General features: G+C 45.0%; 1 protein-coding gene across 1 annotated transcript; it reads right to left on the bottom strand.

Annotated features, from left to right (window-relative positions):
• Window positions 1-4,124: 4,124 nt before the first annotated feature.
• On the bottom strand, window positions 4,125-17,548 carry LOC120050828 (rho GTPase-activating protein 20-like). Its single transcript, XM_038997357.1, has 15 exons — window positions 17,453-17,548; window positions 13,042-13,127; window positions 11,540-11,710; window positions 11,275-11,424; window positions 10,838-10,879; window positions 10,536-10,728; window positions 10,369-10,423; window positions 10,031-10,219; window positions 9,633-9,814; window positions 9,340-9,504; window positions 8,207-8,331; window positions 7,157-7,346; window positions 6,154-6,256; window positions 5,053-6,026; window positions 4,125-4,949 (listed from the first exon to the last, which is right to left on the bottom strand). Exons 1-15 carry the CDS (start codon window positions 17,546-17,548, stop codon window positions 4,125-4,127), a joined length of 3,546 nt encoding a protein of 1,181 aa, XP_038853285.1.
• Between the last annotated feature and the right edge of the window lie 334 nt (window positions 17,549-17,882).

Here is a 17,882-nt window from a genome sequence, read left to right on the forward strand (position 1 = left end):
TAGTATATACTGAACAGAAATATTAATGCAACTATCTCAAAGATTTTACTGAGTTACAGTTGATATGAGGAAATCTGTCAATTGAAATAAATAAATTAGGCCCTAATCTATGGATTTCACATGACTGGGAATACAGATTTGCATCTGTTAGTTATAGATATTTTAATAGAAATGGGCCTCACAATGGGCCTCGGGATCTCATCACGGTGTTTCTGTGCATTCAAATTGCCATCGATAAAATGCAATTGTTTTTGTTGTCTGTAGCTTATGCCTGCCTATACCATAACCCCACTGCCACCATGGGGCACTCTGTTCACAACGTTGACATCAGCAAACCGCTCGACCACACGACGCCATACACATGGTCTGCGGTTGTGAGGCCGTTTGGACATTCTGCCCAATTCTCGAATACTACGTTGGAGGCAGCTTATGTTAGAGAGATGAACATTCTATTATCTGGCAACAGCTCTGATGGACCTTCCTGCAGTCAGCCTGCCAATTGCAAGCTCCTTCAAAATTGAGACATCTGTGACATTGTGTTGTGACGAAACTGCATATTTTAGAGTGACCTTTTATTGTCCCCAGCACAAGGTGCACCTGTGTAATGATCATGCTGTTTAATCAGCTTCTTGATATGCCACACCTGTCAGGTGGATAGATTATCTTGGCAAAGGAGAAATGCTCACTAACAGGGATGTAAACAAATATATGCACACAATTTGAGAGAAATAAGCTTTTTGTGCATATGGAACATTTCTGTGATCTTTTATTTTCAGCTTATGAAACATGGGACCAATATTTTACATGTTGCATTTATATTTTTATTCTGTGTAGATGTTCTCCAGTGAATGTAAGGGGTTATGATCACTTTCATAGTCCACTACCTCCCTGGTGAGTACTTAGACATAACACATTCAAATAGTTGTTTTTTGTGCTATTACCAATTACCAATACACGTTACCAATTGTATTGAATTCTTTAAAATAAGTACCAAGAAGTGCAGCGTGTCACCATGTAGTTTCTGAGTAAATACCAGCTGAAACAGGATTGTAAAGTCACCCATCCAGACTTCAGAATGACACCCATTAATATGGCCAGATGCAAGACTGGTTAGGATGCCTTATCTTGTCATTTCTATGGCCACCCTAGCCTTTGTTTTATCAAGTTGTGTACCCTTACTGTCTTTAGTGTTGTCCTACCACTCGTGTAACCAAATATTAATTTAATATTACACATGATTGTAAATAGCACTCATCTGTGTATAGTCAGAGAAATGCTGTATTAAAATAGACTATTTCTAATTAGTCTGATTTCTCTCTGTCTGTCCCATGTCCTGTTGTTGGTGCTGAAGAGAAACCACCCTCAAGGGAATATACTATTATACTAACATTATGTATTGCACAACCATAGAAAATGGATCCTCCAACATGTTCTTAATGAGAAAATGACACAGCAGAAAGGGGCATTACTTCAGTCCTTCATATGCTTCACTCTTAATGTATACTGAAACAATATAAATGCAACATGTGACAATTTCAAACATTTTACTGAGTTAAATTTAATATGAGGAAATCTGTCAATTTTAAATTAGGCTCTAATCTATGGATTTCACATGACTGGGAATACAGATATGCATCTGTTGGTCACAGATACTTTAAAAGAAATGGGCCTCTGGATCTCATTACGGTATTTCTGTGCATTCAAATTGCCATCGATTAAAATGCAATTGTGTTTGTCTGTAGCTTATACCTGCCCATACCATAACCCTACTGCCACCATGGGGCACTCTGTTCACAACGTTGACATCAGCAAACCGCTCGCCCACATGACGCCATACACATGGTCTACGGTTGTGAGGCCGGTTGGATGTTCTGCCAAATTCTCTAAAACGACGTTGGAGGCAGCTTAAGGTAGAGAAATGAATATTATATGCTCTGGTGGACCTTCCTGCAGTCAGCATGCCAATTGCATGCTCCCTCAAACTTGAGACTTCTGTGGCGTGTGACAAAACCACTTTTTAGAGTGGCCTTTTATTGTCCCCAACACAAGGTACACCTGTGTAATGATCATGCTGTTTAATCAGCTTCTTGATATGCCACACCTGGCAGGTGGATGGATTATCTTGGCAAAGGTGAAATGCTCACTAACAGAGATGTAAACACGTCTTGAGAAATTATATTTTTGTACGTATTTGAAAATGTCTGGGATCTTTTATTTCAGCTCATGAAACATGGGACCAACACTTTACATGTTGCATTTATATATATTTTTTAAACTTTACTTTGGGAAGAGTCTGTTTTCAAACAATAGAACCAGAATCTGTTGATTTGGTATGCCTGCTAATCTCTTTCCAAACAGGAACGACATACAATCTACATCCGGGTTGGGAAATTGGCAGCCCGTGGCCCCCCTTTTGTAGACAGATGTATATTATTTCATTTTGGGTGGGGACTCAAGTCAGGGGCTCAATTTACTGTTGAGAGTTATAATAGTAGAATACACAAGGTGCCATTTAGAAATGTGGTTGTGCATCAGTAGATTTCCTCTTATGACAGTCACCCTGATCTACATTTTGTAGATATTATTAGCTGGATCTATGTTTGAAGTTACTGCGCTAGGCTAATTGGTTGGCAACATGGCAGAATTAATTAGATAAGTTCTTACATCAGTCATTCAGAACAGCTTGGCATCAAACTGGCATTCTGGAGTCCCCAGGGTGCACCAGCCCTGCTGATTGAGGTGACAGTGGGTGATTGGCTGAACTTGAGTTCAGTGGGGTTTGGGTGTAATTGAGTTTAATACAAACTTCCAAAGACATTTTACCAGGTGCTACTGGACTGAGAACATTTCAAAGAAAACGAAACAACGGCACCATTAGTCTTACTAGCCAAGGTGGTTTGTTTTATTTGATGATCTGATTATCTTATGCGTTACACATCAAACGAGTGTAGTAGCCAGTTTATTAAAGCAGCGGCGGTATCTGCCAGCTTGTACAATCTCAATACAGCACATCGTGTACACTTAACATTATAAAGCATCCTATGGGCACAAATACAAAGAGAACAAAGCACAATTTATGGTGTAGAAAGCTATGTGAAAATGCACATAACACAATTGGCAGCAATTAGTATGAAATGAATACCTTCAAATGTAGAAAATAAGCGAACAATCATACTGCATATACTGTAAATTTACCGTACAGATTATATAATTCATGTATACTTCTCAGACACATCTATACAAACATAGGGCTCTATTCAATCCGCATCGTGGAAGTTCAGCTTTTCAGCGTGATTGAAATTTAAAGGCAACGTTCCCGCTTTTGCGGAGACTGCATTCACGGTAAACGCTGCATACTGTATGTCAGCTCAATCGGGAAACGACCTTTACATTTCTATCGCAGAATCAGTAACGCTTCAGCAATACAGAGTGAATGGAGCACAACATCTCTCAGACACACAGACATCCTGCCACATATACAGTACATATTGAAATACAGAGTTTGAGAAATATTTTGAGGAAACACTACAGCTGTAAGCTTAAAGCACTTTGCTTTGTCGTTATCAACATTTATTCATTGGCAGTCAAGATCGTCTTTGTTATTTACAAAATACTGTCAATGCAAAATCACAGCCCTGCATACACTGTCTAAATATGACACGGTTTAGTAAGGAATTTTTGTTTAAAAGTAAACGTTTTAGTAATCTTATACTGATCATAGGCAGTTCACTGCAAGGGTCCCTGTGAATAATCTCACATGTAATCCAACCAAATAGCCTGATCCCTAAAGTACATTTGTTCACTTCTGCGATCTAAAACAACACATTACATAATCTGAATCTACTCTTCCCTCGCTAGTCCTAATACGTACATGATACATTCACTTCAGTGAGCTCTTTTAGTAGAATCTATAATAATATATGAGAGTCTTATTACCAATTGATTGTGAAAAGCAAAGTGCATTGTAAGTATAGGAATGTTTGTCCACAATAAGCAGGTTGTTATATCTGTGATTCTCATAAGCGCTATGTTTTGGTTCTGTTATGGTCCTAAATGACTCTACCTGTACATTCACAGCTGTATGTAGAAGCATTTAATGTGACTGTTCACAACCAGTGATGGTCTCACACGTAGGACTCTTCAGCAAAGAGCAGTTGGTCAAAGTCAGGCTCCAGCATGGGATCACTACACCTCCTGAGCCGCTCCCTCTGTCCCTGAATCAGGGCTAGCGCCACCTGCTGCCCACTATGGGGATTACTGTGCGTGTGAGATGAGAAATAGTCCCTCACAGCCTTGGTGGCAGAGGGAGACAGGCAAAACTTCGGAGCCCCGCTTTGGTCCGTGTCGGACACCTTCAACCCCAGGTCTTGGGACCCGTCCACTGACTTTGACCTCTGACCCAGTTTGGCCTCTCTGTGAAGCCTATCCGGGTGTGAGGCCTTAACCAGAACTTCGCCTAGATGTGCTGCCCCAGGCTCGGAGCTCCGGCGCTGGGAACACATGCCCCCGGAGAGACCCTCCATGCCTGGGGCTAGGGAGTGGGACTTCTGCCTGGCTAGGGACAAGCTGGGTCCACCCTGCCCAAAGAACACATGTTGGGGAGGGGTACGGCTGCCCTGGTTTGTGACGTCATATCCTGTGTTGCTCGCTGCGCAGGCCCGGCTGTGTATCTCTCTCAGCTCTTTGACAGTGAGGGGTCTGTCTGTTGGTTGGTAGCAGGGAGAGCGGCAGGAGTGGAAATGCTCCAGGGACCTCTGGCACGATGGTGGGCTCACCGAGCCTTGACTGGATCTTCGGTCCTTGGTCACCCTGCCGCGATTCTGCAACCCTCCTGCCTTTGGGGGGCAGCTGGCCAGGCTGGACTTGGGGGGGTCCTCAGATGACTGTTTCAGCCCTCCTTTATCCTGACATGACTTGCTAGTGGGGAGAGTCTTGTTAGTGGAACCCACCTACAGAGAGAGAAAGAGAGAGAAATTATGAGTCTGTGTGAGAGAGAGACCTTCCATGAATGAACAGTACTAATAAACAACAACCACATGTAATGGAACTCACCACACCCCCCTCATCCTCCTGCTGCGACAGCGACAGTCTGCGACCTCTCTTCAACCAGGTGTTGGGATGGAGCCCCCTGCAGCCCTTCAGCGTACCCCAGGAAGGGATCTCCTTCGGCGGGGAGATATTGAGACTGAGCCCCTGGCCTGGAGCTGGGATGGGTAGACTATGGGTTAAAGTAGGGGAAGATATGGGGGTTAGAGGGACAGGAGGACCAGGAGGGACATGGGAGGGAGTCAATCTTGCAGCGTTGGGTCCCACCCTGGGTTGCCAGAATGCAGCGGACTGGATGCTGGAGTGGGAGAGGAGGCTGTCCAGGGAGTCCACTGAGGAGCGTGTGGGGGGGGTGGGGGGCGAAGAGAGACTGGAGTAGCTCGCATCCCGGCGTCGCGTCTGTGCACCTTGTGACCCCGAACCCTCACACACACCCTTACTGCCATTCCAGTCCCCTGTGTGTGTGGGTCCGTGTGTCTGTCCATCCTTCCGTAAGCTGTGAAACATCTCCCCACCTCCAGCCAGGTCATCAATGCTACCCAGCCTGTCTGCGTTCCCTGCCAGTCGCGCCACGAAGCTGGCCACAGAGTACCCTATGGCCGGCTCTGAGCACCTCCTCCCCCCTCTCCGAGGAGCTGGGGGGCTGGGACAGGAGGGGGGCGCAGCTGGGCTGAGTTTCCTGGTCCTGCCTCGGGCTGGGGTTGAGGGCTGGAGGAGGTTGCCAGATCCAGGTTGTGTGATCGTATCACGGTGGTGGTGGTTGCCAGATTGGGGGTCTGTGGTGTCGGGGTCTGTGTCCAGGTCGGGCTGCTCCAGGTCGCAGTCACTCAGGGTGAGGACCGAGTCCAGGCTGCCCTGCAGGGGCTTGGCTCTCCAGCGCCGCCGTGAGGTGTGGAGGCATGGAGACTCACTGCTGTCATCATTCAGCATGTTCTCCAGGCTGTCATAAGACGAGTCGGTCAGGTGGAAGGAAGACACGTCTGTGGAGAGAATGAGAAAGAGAGAGATAGGTGGACAGAGAGGAAGAGGAGAAAATTAGAAGGCGTGTGCTTTTGAGCAGGGGAATCTTTGCATAAACAGAGATGTTAGTGTGTGTGTGTGAGATACCCGATTCGGCACGTTTCCGGGGTAGACCTCCAAACACAGAGGTGACATCCTCTCCCAGGACCTCCTGGCAGTGTTCTATCATATACCTCACCAGGTCACACACCTAGGGACAGGACAGGGGACAGGTCTTTAACCTGGAGGAACTACTACAGATACTGAGCTCTATGTATCTTTTTATTAGGCCTTGAGTTAAACAAATAACTAGCATTTAATACACATTGTGTTTTTCTCATGAGAAATCAGTCTCCAAGATAGAGAAGTGAGTCTATTCGTAGGACAAAGGGCTTCACAGCTTTCTAACTGTATGAAACAGGAAAGCAGGAGTGACGTGAGTGATGGGAATTTACCAGATAACCTTCTCAGAGAAAGAACAATCTATTCCGAGTGGGTTGGACATTCTGTTGATATGGTGATGAACTGACACAAATGCAGCACCAAAATGGCTCTGATGGTTACATTGATGTTGCTCTGTCTGTATTTTCAGTCTCAGCACGCGAGATAAGCTTCTAGGGGCTATTGAACTGGCTATGGAACACATGAACTTACTTGTAACCTAAGACTTTGTTGCATAATACATTTTTGCTATGTTAGCAGAGCCGTCAGACAACTCTGTTAGCCATAATTCTAATTCTAACTGCTACACTATTAGAGAAAAAACAACACCCATTGTGAGGGAAGGGGTAGAGTGTGTGTGTGTGTGTGTGTGTGTGTGTGTGTGTGTGTGTGTGTGCATCACAAGACGAGTGTGAGAACAGTGCTGACCCTGCAGGCTGAAGGAAATGTGTTGCATATTTCCTAGCGAGCCCGTTATGTTTCCAGCTACCGTCTCATTACTGTTGAGTTCCCAGCTACATGTTAACTGTTACTCTACTGTGGTTTTCCAGTGTTTGAGTGACCATTCACTAGGTTACAGGATAAAGGCTTAAGTGGAGCCTAGCCTAGATAAAGGTTAGGGGTCAAGGGAAAGTGCTTATGTGCATTACCCCTCCAGTCGTCCCCTCACCTTCTTGGCGCCCTCCCCCTCCACCTCAGGGCTGCTGGGGCCCGGAGCCCAGAGCATGCTGGGAGCAATGCACACAGACAGGTTGAAGGCGTTCATCTGGTTGTCATGGGCGTTTTCCTGGATACCGTGCAGCACGGCAACCACGTGGCGTAGCAACAGGGCGTTCTCTTTGGGCAGTAGACCAATCAGCCTGCAGAGAAGGAGGGTCACAGATGGGTCAAAGGTTATTATTGGTTATCAAAATGTGTATTATTTACAGTATGAACAGGGTCTTGAGTATTCCCTGATGGGAAAAACTCCAGACGCTGGTTTGTTTATTTGGATCCCTATTAGCTTTTGTAGAAGCAGCAGCTACTCTTCCTGGGACTACAAAAAACACAACACATGACTAGTAACAAAACACTGATAGACAATGACAGTCACACAAATTTAAAATACAACAAAATACAAATAATACAACTTGATTTGATTTGTGTAGGTACAAGCTGCCCCTAATGACTGATACGTGGTCAAATGTTTCTCATTAGCCTGATGGTTTTGATTAGGATTCAAGTAACGTGGTAATCTGATCCTAGATCTGTCTTAAAGGGCTACCTCTACCTCCATCTGAACATGGACTCTGCTTTCCGGCACAGAAATGAATGATAACATAACAGTTCACACACACTCTCTTTCTCTCTCTCACTCACGCGGCTCCCTTGTGACTGGGTGGAACGAATCGATAACAAATAGTTGAATGCCCAGGAGGAATATTCAGTTTGCCCGATATTTTCCTACTTTAAAGTGGCCTATAGTTGTGCTGACGCTGTCCAGTCCTTCTCTTCAGTTCCCTAACCCTGGGCTCTGCCCATTTAGAGGAGCTAGCTGAAAAGCTTTGTGAACAATTGAGATAAAACTCTATGATTAGAACACTGAGCTGATGGAAGCAGTGGATCCTGCCACTCTTAAATCCCTATAGAGGAGTTTCCCTTTCAGAACGAAGTCACCTGGTTCATTACTCAGCGAGTAGGCTACTGCTGATACAGGTGAGGATGGAAAGTGTCCGTCTACCTCGTTATATCCTGTGCCTGCTCCTCCTCCTCTGCCTCCTCCGATTCTGCTTCCTCCATCACATCCATCCACTGTTCATAGAGATCGGAACACAGCAGACTGCCCGGAATGTTCCGCAGGAAGTCCTGAATGTCGAGACAGAGACCAGAGTCACTAGACTGACACAATTTATAGTGGAAAAAATATACAACAGTAAAATGTCATTGAAGTTCATTTTGAGGTGAAGTTTTAGGTGGACACCTTCATTTGTTGTCATAGACTTTTAGATGTAACTGTTAACGTCTTCAGACTCATTCAGTAGATCCCTACCAGATTAACAGATTATGAGCTACAGATTAAATTTGACAACCTTATCTCTATTTAGCTATTGTTTTTGGCACAGCCTGTGCTGCATTGCTACGGGCTCGGATGTGTCACCCATAGAGATACGAGTCGATAATTGGATTGACGACAACAACACACCACAAGGGCACAGGTGTAATGTCCTTGCTTGCCAAGTGTTACAATGTCCTTCCCTGACATTAGTCATTCACAAGGCTTAAAGGTGGACTTTGGGCACGAAAAACGGTCCAACTCCACCTCTTTCTCAATTTTCAAACAGAAAATGGAGTGTGCCTTTGGTGGTTCATCGACGTGTCATTCTGGTCATGCTCGCCGCGACTGACGTAGCTAGTTCCTTAGCTAAATGTAGCCGCTGTAGCTAGCCAGCAACTACCCCTGTATGTGTTGATGTCATTTCACAGGACGGAAGCTCTAGAGATCGGTAAGAAATTGCACTTCTGCAGCCATTTTTAAGCATTAAATGACCTGGTATGATGGTGCATTGATCAGTTATATAGTTTAAGGCGGTTATTTTAGCGTTTTCTTTGCCCAACCTCAACACTACTGCATCAATGTGACAGCCGCATGTTTCTTTACAGCTTCATCTGCCATGCTCCTACAAGGTGACCAGATTTACTAAGCACAAAGCCTAAACCTGTTTTTCCTCAGGTGATGAAAGTACATTTGGTTTCACTTCACTTGAACCCTCCGTCTGCCATAAGGCCTACATAACACATCATAACATTGGTATAATTGATGTAATTCTGCCGCCACAGACTTCAGAGTTGTCTAGCGTGTTTTAGAGAGTGTACCTTAAACACAGCAGCGATGATGAAGACGTGCTCCCGTGTCAGCGGGACATCCTGAGCCCCAGAGTCCAGTCTGTCCCTGAGTTCACGACACGCCCTCGCCCCCGCTGACCGTCGGAATATCCCTCGCGTGAACGGACCCTCGTTGTACAGAAACACCAGCATGTCCTAGAGAGAGAGAGTGAGAGAGACAGAGAGAGACAGAGGTTGCAGATGAGATTGATACATTTTCAACCGACTTCCTCAAATCACTGTGATGATGTCATTCGGACGTCACTGTGACATCTTCGCCTCACCATGACGGGCTTGGGCAGGGAGTTGTCCCAACAGATGGTGCTCAGCGATTGGCCAAACAGGTAGCCGGGGGCAGGTGAGGAGAGGTTTGTAGAGGAACTGTGGAGGTTAGGATTGGAGCCTTTCCAGAAAGCCCAGTTGATGAGAGAACGCCTTCGCTTGAAGGGCTTCTGAGCTGGGTCTACTGGAGAGAGATGTCAGGTCAGACAGGACGTGGTCACAACAGAGAGATCAAATCATTTGCAGTGCGACACAGAGGAGAGAAGCACTAGAGTAACAAGAGAAAGCGTGACAGCAAAAACGAGCCAATCCTGGACCATCAGTAACAGACCAGTAATAGACCATTAATAAACCTTTTATAGACTAGTATTAGTACATTAAGCGCCTCCTCAGTCCTCACCAATCACAGGCGTTGTTGTTGTGGAGCTGCATCGGGTCTTTAGGATGAACTGGCACTGTTTGTCCACCTGTACCTGGTCGCGGTGCATCGCCCTCTGTCTGTCTGGAGGTGGAACTGTGTCCCTGCGGCCCGGCTGGGCCAGGGGCTCCCGCATATGACTCATCTGGATACTGAAAGGGAACTCATGACCTGGGAGAGGGTTAGGGCGTAAAGGTCAGAGATCAGGGGTTCCAGTAGGATTTAGTTCCAGGCTAGCACTAACACACCTGACTCAACACCTAATTCAACTAACACACCAGGGAATCAACCAGTAGACAAGACCTTAGTTAGAATCTCACCAATGAGAGGGTAAGGGGCGTTGTCCCTCTTGGAGCTTACCCACAGCTGGTAGTCCTTCACACAGCTCTATGGAACACAGACAAAGATATTCTAAGATCCAAGATAAACAAAAACACTTGAAAAACTACATTAGTCAAGATAACAACAACACAAGACAAAAAAAAACAGTATTGCTCGATTCTATACACACCGTGACACCAAACTGTTGAAGAGCGAGTCGGACAACCTCATTGGTTGAATCAGAGTTACTGACACCCAAGGTCTTACTGACGGCCTGAGCACAACTCCCGATGCCTTTCCCAAACACCTTCAGCGGAATGGTTTTAGGATCATCCTTTTCCTTCTCCTCTTTTATTCGACTGGAAAAACAGGAAAGTTAGGATCCAGCCCACAGGCAGAACACATACTGGACACACATCAACATACGTTTGCAGTAGAAGAAAGCATGAAGGCTTATCTGTTGCTCACCTTTTGAGCAGGGAGAGCCATCTCTCCTTCTGGACCTCAGAGCTGGTAAAGATAAACCATAAACGTCAGAACAGCAGCACGTGCAACCTAAACACTTTCTACAGCAACTTATAGAACCACCTGTAAAAATGTCCCAGGTTGAAATATATACAACCTATAAAAGGTCATAATGTATATCGGAGGAGTCTGATGGGAGGAGCTACAGGAGGACAGACTCATTGGGATGGCTGGAATGGAATAAATGGAACGGTATCAAACACGTCAAGCATATGGAAACCACATGCTTGACTCAGTTCCATTAATTCCATTCCAGCCATCTCAATGAGCCCATCCAATAGCTCCTCCCACCAGCCTCCCCTGCTGTGTATATATAAGCAATGCTTCACTGCTCAGAAATATGCAGTGCAGAGTGCAGACCCAGAATGTCTGTTGTGTACCTGAAGGTGACCACACAGTTGCAGGTGGGCCAGCCCATGACGAAGCTCCTCTCTGGGTTGGTGCTGCCCTCACATACGTCCTCCATACACTGGGCTGTCCACATCTCACCCACACACACCTGGGCCTTCAGCTTGAAGTGTGTGGGAGACCTGAGGATGACAAACAACAGATGTCAGAGACACACTCATTTAATGTTCATTCACTACCCTTCTGTCATCCTCCCCCCTCTATCTCCCACCTTCCTCCTCCCTCTCCTGCTCTTACTTGGACTTGGCGATGATGAGGATGTCGGTGAAGAGGAAGAGGTCTCTGTCCTGCGTCTGCAGCCCAGTCTTCAGCGTGACGTGGCCGTGCAGGAGGAACGCCCTATCAGGACACAGGAACGACTGGACCAATGGGCACGTCTCTGGACAGACAGGAACCAGGAAGCTCTCTCTGGGGAGAAAATATCAGGTATACATCCAATCTAAACACAGTTCCAGAATAAATATATTCTTTCCTGACCAAATTATACAACCGAAACAATCTTAACAAATCTTAAACATTTATGCAGGAACTTCAGTTCAGGGAATCAACATTATGGGGTATGTGGTTGTGTTTGAAGTGTTGAATTAAATGGAATGTGTCCCTGCTGTGAAAGGGGTCAGTTAGGCTAGTAGTCACCAGGGCGGATGAACACACCTCCAGTATCTCTTTAATATGGTTATTCACTGCCCTGGACAGAGGGTCAAAGCCAGGGATATTAATAGATCCCAGATCCTGATTGGGATGGATTAGCTATCTGAGAGGATTAGCGATGCCTGAGAGGAGAACCACTCTAGGACTAGGAGCTTAGTGTGTGTGTGTGTGTGTGTGTGTAACAACAACTGGAGATCAATGTGAACCATTCATTTCCCAACTGCCTTGACATATAGCATGTGAACACACACACACAAACTGATGGAAAAACTCTGTTCCTCTCTTAGTAATGAAATCGTTCCGCTCCTTCCTGTTAAGCGTCTGTAATGTGGTGCAGATTATGAGATCACCCCTCCGAGTATTTGGAAGACGTAGGCTGAACTCTCACTCAATTAAAAACTTGGTTCAGCTCCTTCCACTCCTCTCAATCACAGCTCAGAGTCCCAGGGGTCGTCTAAGCAGTAATGACCCTGACACACATCCAGGCTGCGAGGGGGATGTCTGCTCTGTGTCCCTGTTTGGGTCAGTCCCTTCAGACAGCTAACTCAGACTGATAAAACACTCTTAGAAAAAAGGCTGCTATCTAAAACCTAAACGGGTTCTTCAGCTGTCCCCATAGGATAACCCTTTGAAGAACCCTTTTGTGTTCCAGGTAGAACCAAAAAGGGTTCTTCTATGGAACCAAAAAGGGTTCTTCTATGGGGAGAGCCTAACAACCCTTTTTTCCTAAGAGTGCACTGCTGTCTCCTTCTGTTTGACCAGGGTACGCATGTACATACACTCACTCGCACGCAAAAACTGTCTCCTCATGTTCAGCCAGTGTGACCCTTGACCTCTCTGGTCTATGATCATCACAACCCATGGCCACTTCCCTAGCCAAGAGAGAACCTTAGAAATAGAATGGAAACTGTTGACTTAGAGCTCTACCTTGAGAGCTTAATCCTAACTGGAAAACCCACTTAACTCAAGCTCCGAGTGTGATATTGATGGGAGATTTGCAGGAAAAGTTGAGTTGTGTAATTTTTGTTGAGCTAGGATTTGACCTTTACACGTAGTTTATGTGAAATGTCCCTGGTCCCCCAACGTACCTGGAGAAAGTTCTGGATCTGGTCAGGGCTTTGTTGATGACCAGAGAGGGAGCGGACTGTCGACGATGGCTCAGAGACTTCATCCTCTGTGGAGGAGAAAGAGAGGGGTATGATAGGGGTGGAGATGGAGGGAAACAGAGCGAGGGGTATGATAGGGGTGGAGATGGAGGGAAACAGAGAGAGCTGTACGGACACGCCAGACACAGCAGAGACTCTGATCCAGCAGCCCAAATATGTCTTCAACTCTGACTAATGTTCTCTAATGGGTTTTACCTTATTTACAGTACACAGCAGCAGCTGGCTGGCTGGACAGACACATACAGAATATCCTGATAAAAGAACGGTTAAAAAGCGTACTGTGGTGCAGCCTAAACATTGCACAAGTCTGAGGTAAAGAGATAACGTTTACACAAGATGTGTGCGATAACTCGCCATCGACTTTGGTGTCAGCAGTCACCGCTAGCATGGCCTCCAAGCAGACAGTTTGAGGGAAGTGAATTTAACAATGGAGGTTTCAATTATATAACAGGGCTGAGGTGTCCCGTCTGACAGGAGAGGACTGGGGTTCTTTCTCAGTGAGGGATGTCTCCTGTAATGTACTGTAGGTGTAGACTGTAGGGAGCTCTGGAGAAACTTTCCTTTTGAGGGACAATAAATGTTGTTCATTAATTGGATTGGGAGTTCAAATTGGATTGGAGGGTGGATGATCTTATTTTAAGGTAAAAAATATAAAGTGAATACGTAAATAGGAAAATCAGATGTTATTCCACTCTGAAAAATACAGGTAACCCTGTGTACAACTGTGGGGTCAGTCATACCTCATCTGAGGTCACCAATGTACAGCTGATTAATTGCATTACAACATGTTAACAGCAGGGTTGGGTAGGTTACTTTCTAAATGTAATATGTTTGTTACTGATTACAATTTTGGACAGGTAACTAGTAACCTAACTTTTGGATTACCCAAACTCAGTAACGCAATCTGATTAGATTCAGTTACTTTTAGATTACTTTCCCCTTAAGAGGCATTAGAAGAAGACACAAATGTATGTTACCAATTGAACGACATCTATTGCAGGATAAATCAATGTTAAAGTTTACATAGCTGGCCATATATGGATGTTACATTTTACTTTATGGGTTGGTCATGTAGGCTTCTTCTAACCCATCGCTTTCTACTACATATAATAATAAATAATACGATTAAATTATATAAATTATATATATTAATGTAAATATAAGTACAAAAATGGATGTAGCAACTACAGATTTCCCCGTTAAGTCTATCAAAAGTGTGCAAGTTTGAGCATGTGTCCAGTAGGCCTATGGATTTTTTTTTTTTTTTATCAGCATGAATTAGACAGAGCGATAAAAGCCCCACTTTTATCCCATAGGCTTGGATCCGCACGGTGCAGCTGATGCAAGAGCACATTTATCACTGGCTGTCCACTGGTTTCAAAAACAATGATTGATAGGCAGCTTAAACTTCTTGAATTCAACCATTATTGGGTTAAAATACACATTTAGATTTGTGAAAAGCCATCCACAAGAACCACGATCCGTAAGGCGCAGATAGTTAAAATGAGAGAGCATCAGTGTGATTCACATCAATGCGCTATGTAGATATCAATAATAAGGCATATCCGTATCGCCGTAGACTACACCACTGTTGTCATTACCTCCAAGCGTTTATTCAAGTTGGATAATCTTTGGATGCCGACAACAGTTGTACCATTGGAAGACATAGATTTGACTGTGGCCTACAAAAGCCTGTTCCTGCTCTTTTCCCATGATTCATCAAACACATGTGGTGTGTCATCATAGTGGTCTCTGACTTGTGGTCAGTCTCGCTCAGGTGGAACAAACTTACATTTGCGCCTTTTTTCAATGCCGATTCGAGTGTCATTGATTAAAAAAAAAGAGAAGAGTCAAAGAATTGTTTTGCCAACATCCTTTCTGAATTTAAAAGTAATCATCTAGTTTATCAAAAGTATCTAATCTGATTACAATATTTTTGCTGGTAACATAACGGATTTACATTTACCGTTTTTTTGTAATCCCTTACATGTAACGGATTACATGTAATCTGTTACTCCCCAACCCTGGTTACCAGAGTAGTTGGTTATTAAGTTAATACATGGCACATGGGCAACAATGTAAAGCATTGCCTGTTCTATCTCAAAGTAAACAGCTAAATAACATGTTATTCTGGACTGTACAGATAATCATTTGTGTCATGACTTTAGGCATACTCATGTTTCCTCAACGGACCAATTATTTATGTTAAACCCATCAGGGAAATTGAGCTCAGATGCATTCTGTTTCCATTGATCATCCTTAAGATGTTTATACAACTTGATTAGAGTCCAACTGTGGTAAATTAAATTGATTGGACATGATTTGGAAAGGCACACACCTGTCTATATAAGGTCCCACAGTTGACAGAGAATGTCAGAGTAAAAACCAAGCCATGAGGTTGAAGGAATTGTCCGTAGAGCTCCGAGACAGGATTGTGTCACAGATCTGGGGAAGGGTACCAAAACATTTCTGCAGCTTTGAAGGTCCCCAAGACCACAGTGGCCTCCATCATTCTTAAATGGAAGAAGTTTGGAACCACCAAGACTCTTCCTAGAGCTGGCTACCCGGCCAAACTGAGCAATCGGGGGAGAAGGGCCTTGGTCAGGGAGGTGACCAAAAACCTGATGGTCACTCTGACAGAGCTCCAGAGCTCCTCTGTGAAGATGGGAGAACCTTCCAGATGGAGAACTACCTCTGCAGCACTCCGCCAATCAGGCCTTTATGGTAGAGTGGCCAGACGGATGCCACTCCTCAGTAAAAGGCACATGACAGCCCGCTTGGAGTTTGCCAAAAGGCACCTAAAGACTCTCAGGCCATGAGAAACAAGATTATTTGGCCTGAATGCCAAGCGTCACGTCTGGGGGAAACCTGGCACCATCCCTACCGTAAGGGTGGCAGCATCATGCTGTGGGGATGTTTTTCAGCGGCAGGGACTGGGAGACTAGTTAGGACCGAGGGAAAGATGAACAGAGCAAAGTACAGAGAGATCTTTGATGAAGAGCGCTCTGGACCTCAGACTGGGGCGAAGGTTCACCTTCCAACAGCCAACAGGACAACGACCCTAAGCACACAGCCAAGACAACGCAGGGGTGGCTTCGGGACAAGTCTCTGAATGTCCTTCAGTGGCCCAGCCAGAGCCCGGACTTGAACCCAATCTAACATCTCTGGAGAGACCTGAAAATATCTGTGCAGCGACGCTCCCCGTCCAACCTGACAGAGCTTAGGAGGATCTCCAGAGACGGACGGCGAGAAACTCCCCAAATACAGGTGTGCCGAGCTTGCAGTGTCATACCCAAGAAGACTTGAGGCTGTAATCGCTGCCAAAGGTGCTTCAACAAAGTACTGAGTCAAGGGTCTGAATACTTACGTAAAATGTCCGGTTTATATTTTCTATACATTTGCAAACATTTATAAAACCCTTTTTTTGCTTTGTCATTATCGGGTATTGTTTGTAGAATTGATGAGGGGAAAAAACTATTGAATACATTTTAGAATAAGGCTGTAATGTAATAAAATGTGGAAAAAGTCAAGGGGTCTGAATACTTTCTGAATGCACTGTAGATCTTGTGACTGGACAGATAAATGAAATAGTTATTAAAACGATCAATTACTTAAGCAGTCAGGGTATTAATGGCAGGCTTGCTTATAGCTGCTATTTCCACACAAAGCAGAGCAGTGGGTAAAGCCTATTGCAAAAGGCTGCCAGTCCCCACGCAGCCAGACACTATAGTGGTGCCAGAGACTGAAATATCCGGTTACAGAACACCATAGCTTTTACACAAACACCACAACTACTGATTCAGAAGACTGCGGAGGGGGAATCTATACATTCCAACTGTTGATCATTGGCCTATAATAACCTACAGTTGGCTATATGATAAAGGCCTAAAGTTTCAAACGAAGGTGTCATATTTGATATACTGCATAAGATCTACGGTTTCAGAGCATTGAAACGCTTTTGAAATGTCACCAATTCACATATACGCATGGATATGCAACAAGTAGTGCTGTTTTCAGCAAATAACTGAGTTGTATATGCCTAATTCCTGGATCTGTCTATAGATATTCTGATTAGTATCTACAACCGGAGGGTTCGGTTTAACGGCGATTTACTCCCTCCTCCTGCGAACACCGTGAGTCCGAACATAGCACCGGCAATCCCCGTGTGAGCCTGTGCGCTACGGGGCACAGAGCGCGCAACACAACACAATTGCAATAAGTTACTTGACCAAAAAAGTATTTTCACTGTTTTGAAACACATAGCAAATCACACACACATGAATCGGGAATGAGTGCGTAAAAACACATGATTTGGCCTATGACGTTAATTTACCCTCTTGTGTTCATGTTGCGTGCTGGTCTTGGACTCGCCGGTGAGTGACGTCCTGCGGCTCAGCTCGTTCTGTTGCTGTGGTGACATGGTTTCCATCCAGGTAGAGTTCCGCGGGAAAAGGGGAGCTGCAACCGCGCTCTACTGTCCCAACGCTATCCAAAGACGAAGTAAAGAAATAAACTCCATAAAAGTCCTTATTCGTTAGAAGCATTCCACCCATGCGTCGCTATGCATGTGCGAAAGAAAGGTCAATTCTCCTGTGGACGCCTTGCAGTCCAACCAAAGTCGTATAAAGTACGCACAGGATCTGTATACGGTATTATGTCCGTCGTGGTTGATAATGAAAGTTCAGTTGTCTGGTGTTGAAAACGAACTGTCTAAGTCATGCACATCTTCACAAGTTATAGGTCCACTACGCACGCACCTCACT

The sequence above is a fragment of the Salvelinus namaycush genome, chromosome 7, assembly GCF_016432855.1.
Source record: "Salvelinus namaycush isolate Seneca chromosome 7, SaNama_1.0, whole genome shotgun sequence".
NCBI lineage: Eukaryota > Metazoa > Chordata > Actinopteri > Salmoniformes > Salmonidae > Salvelinus > Salvelinus namaycush.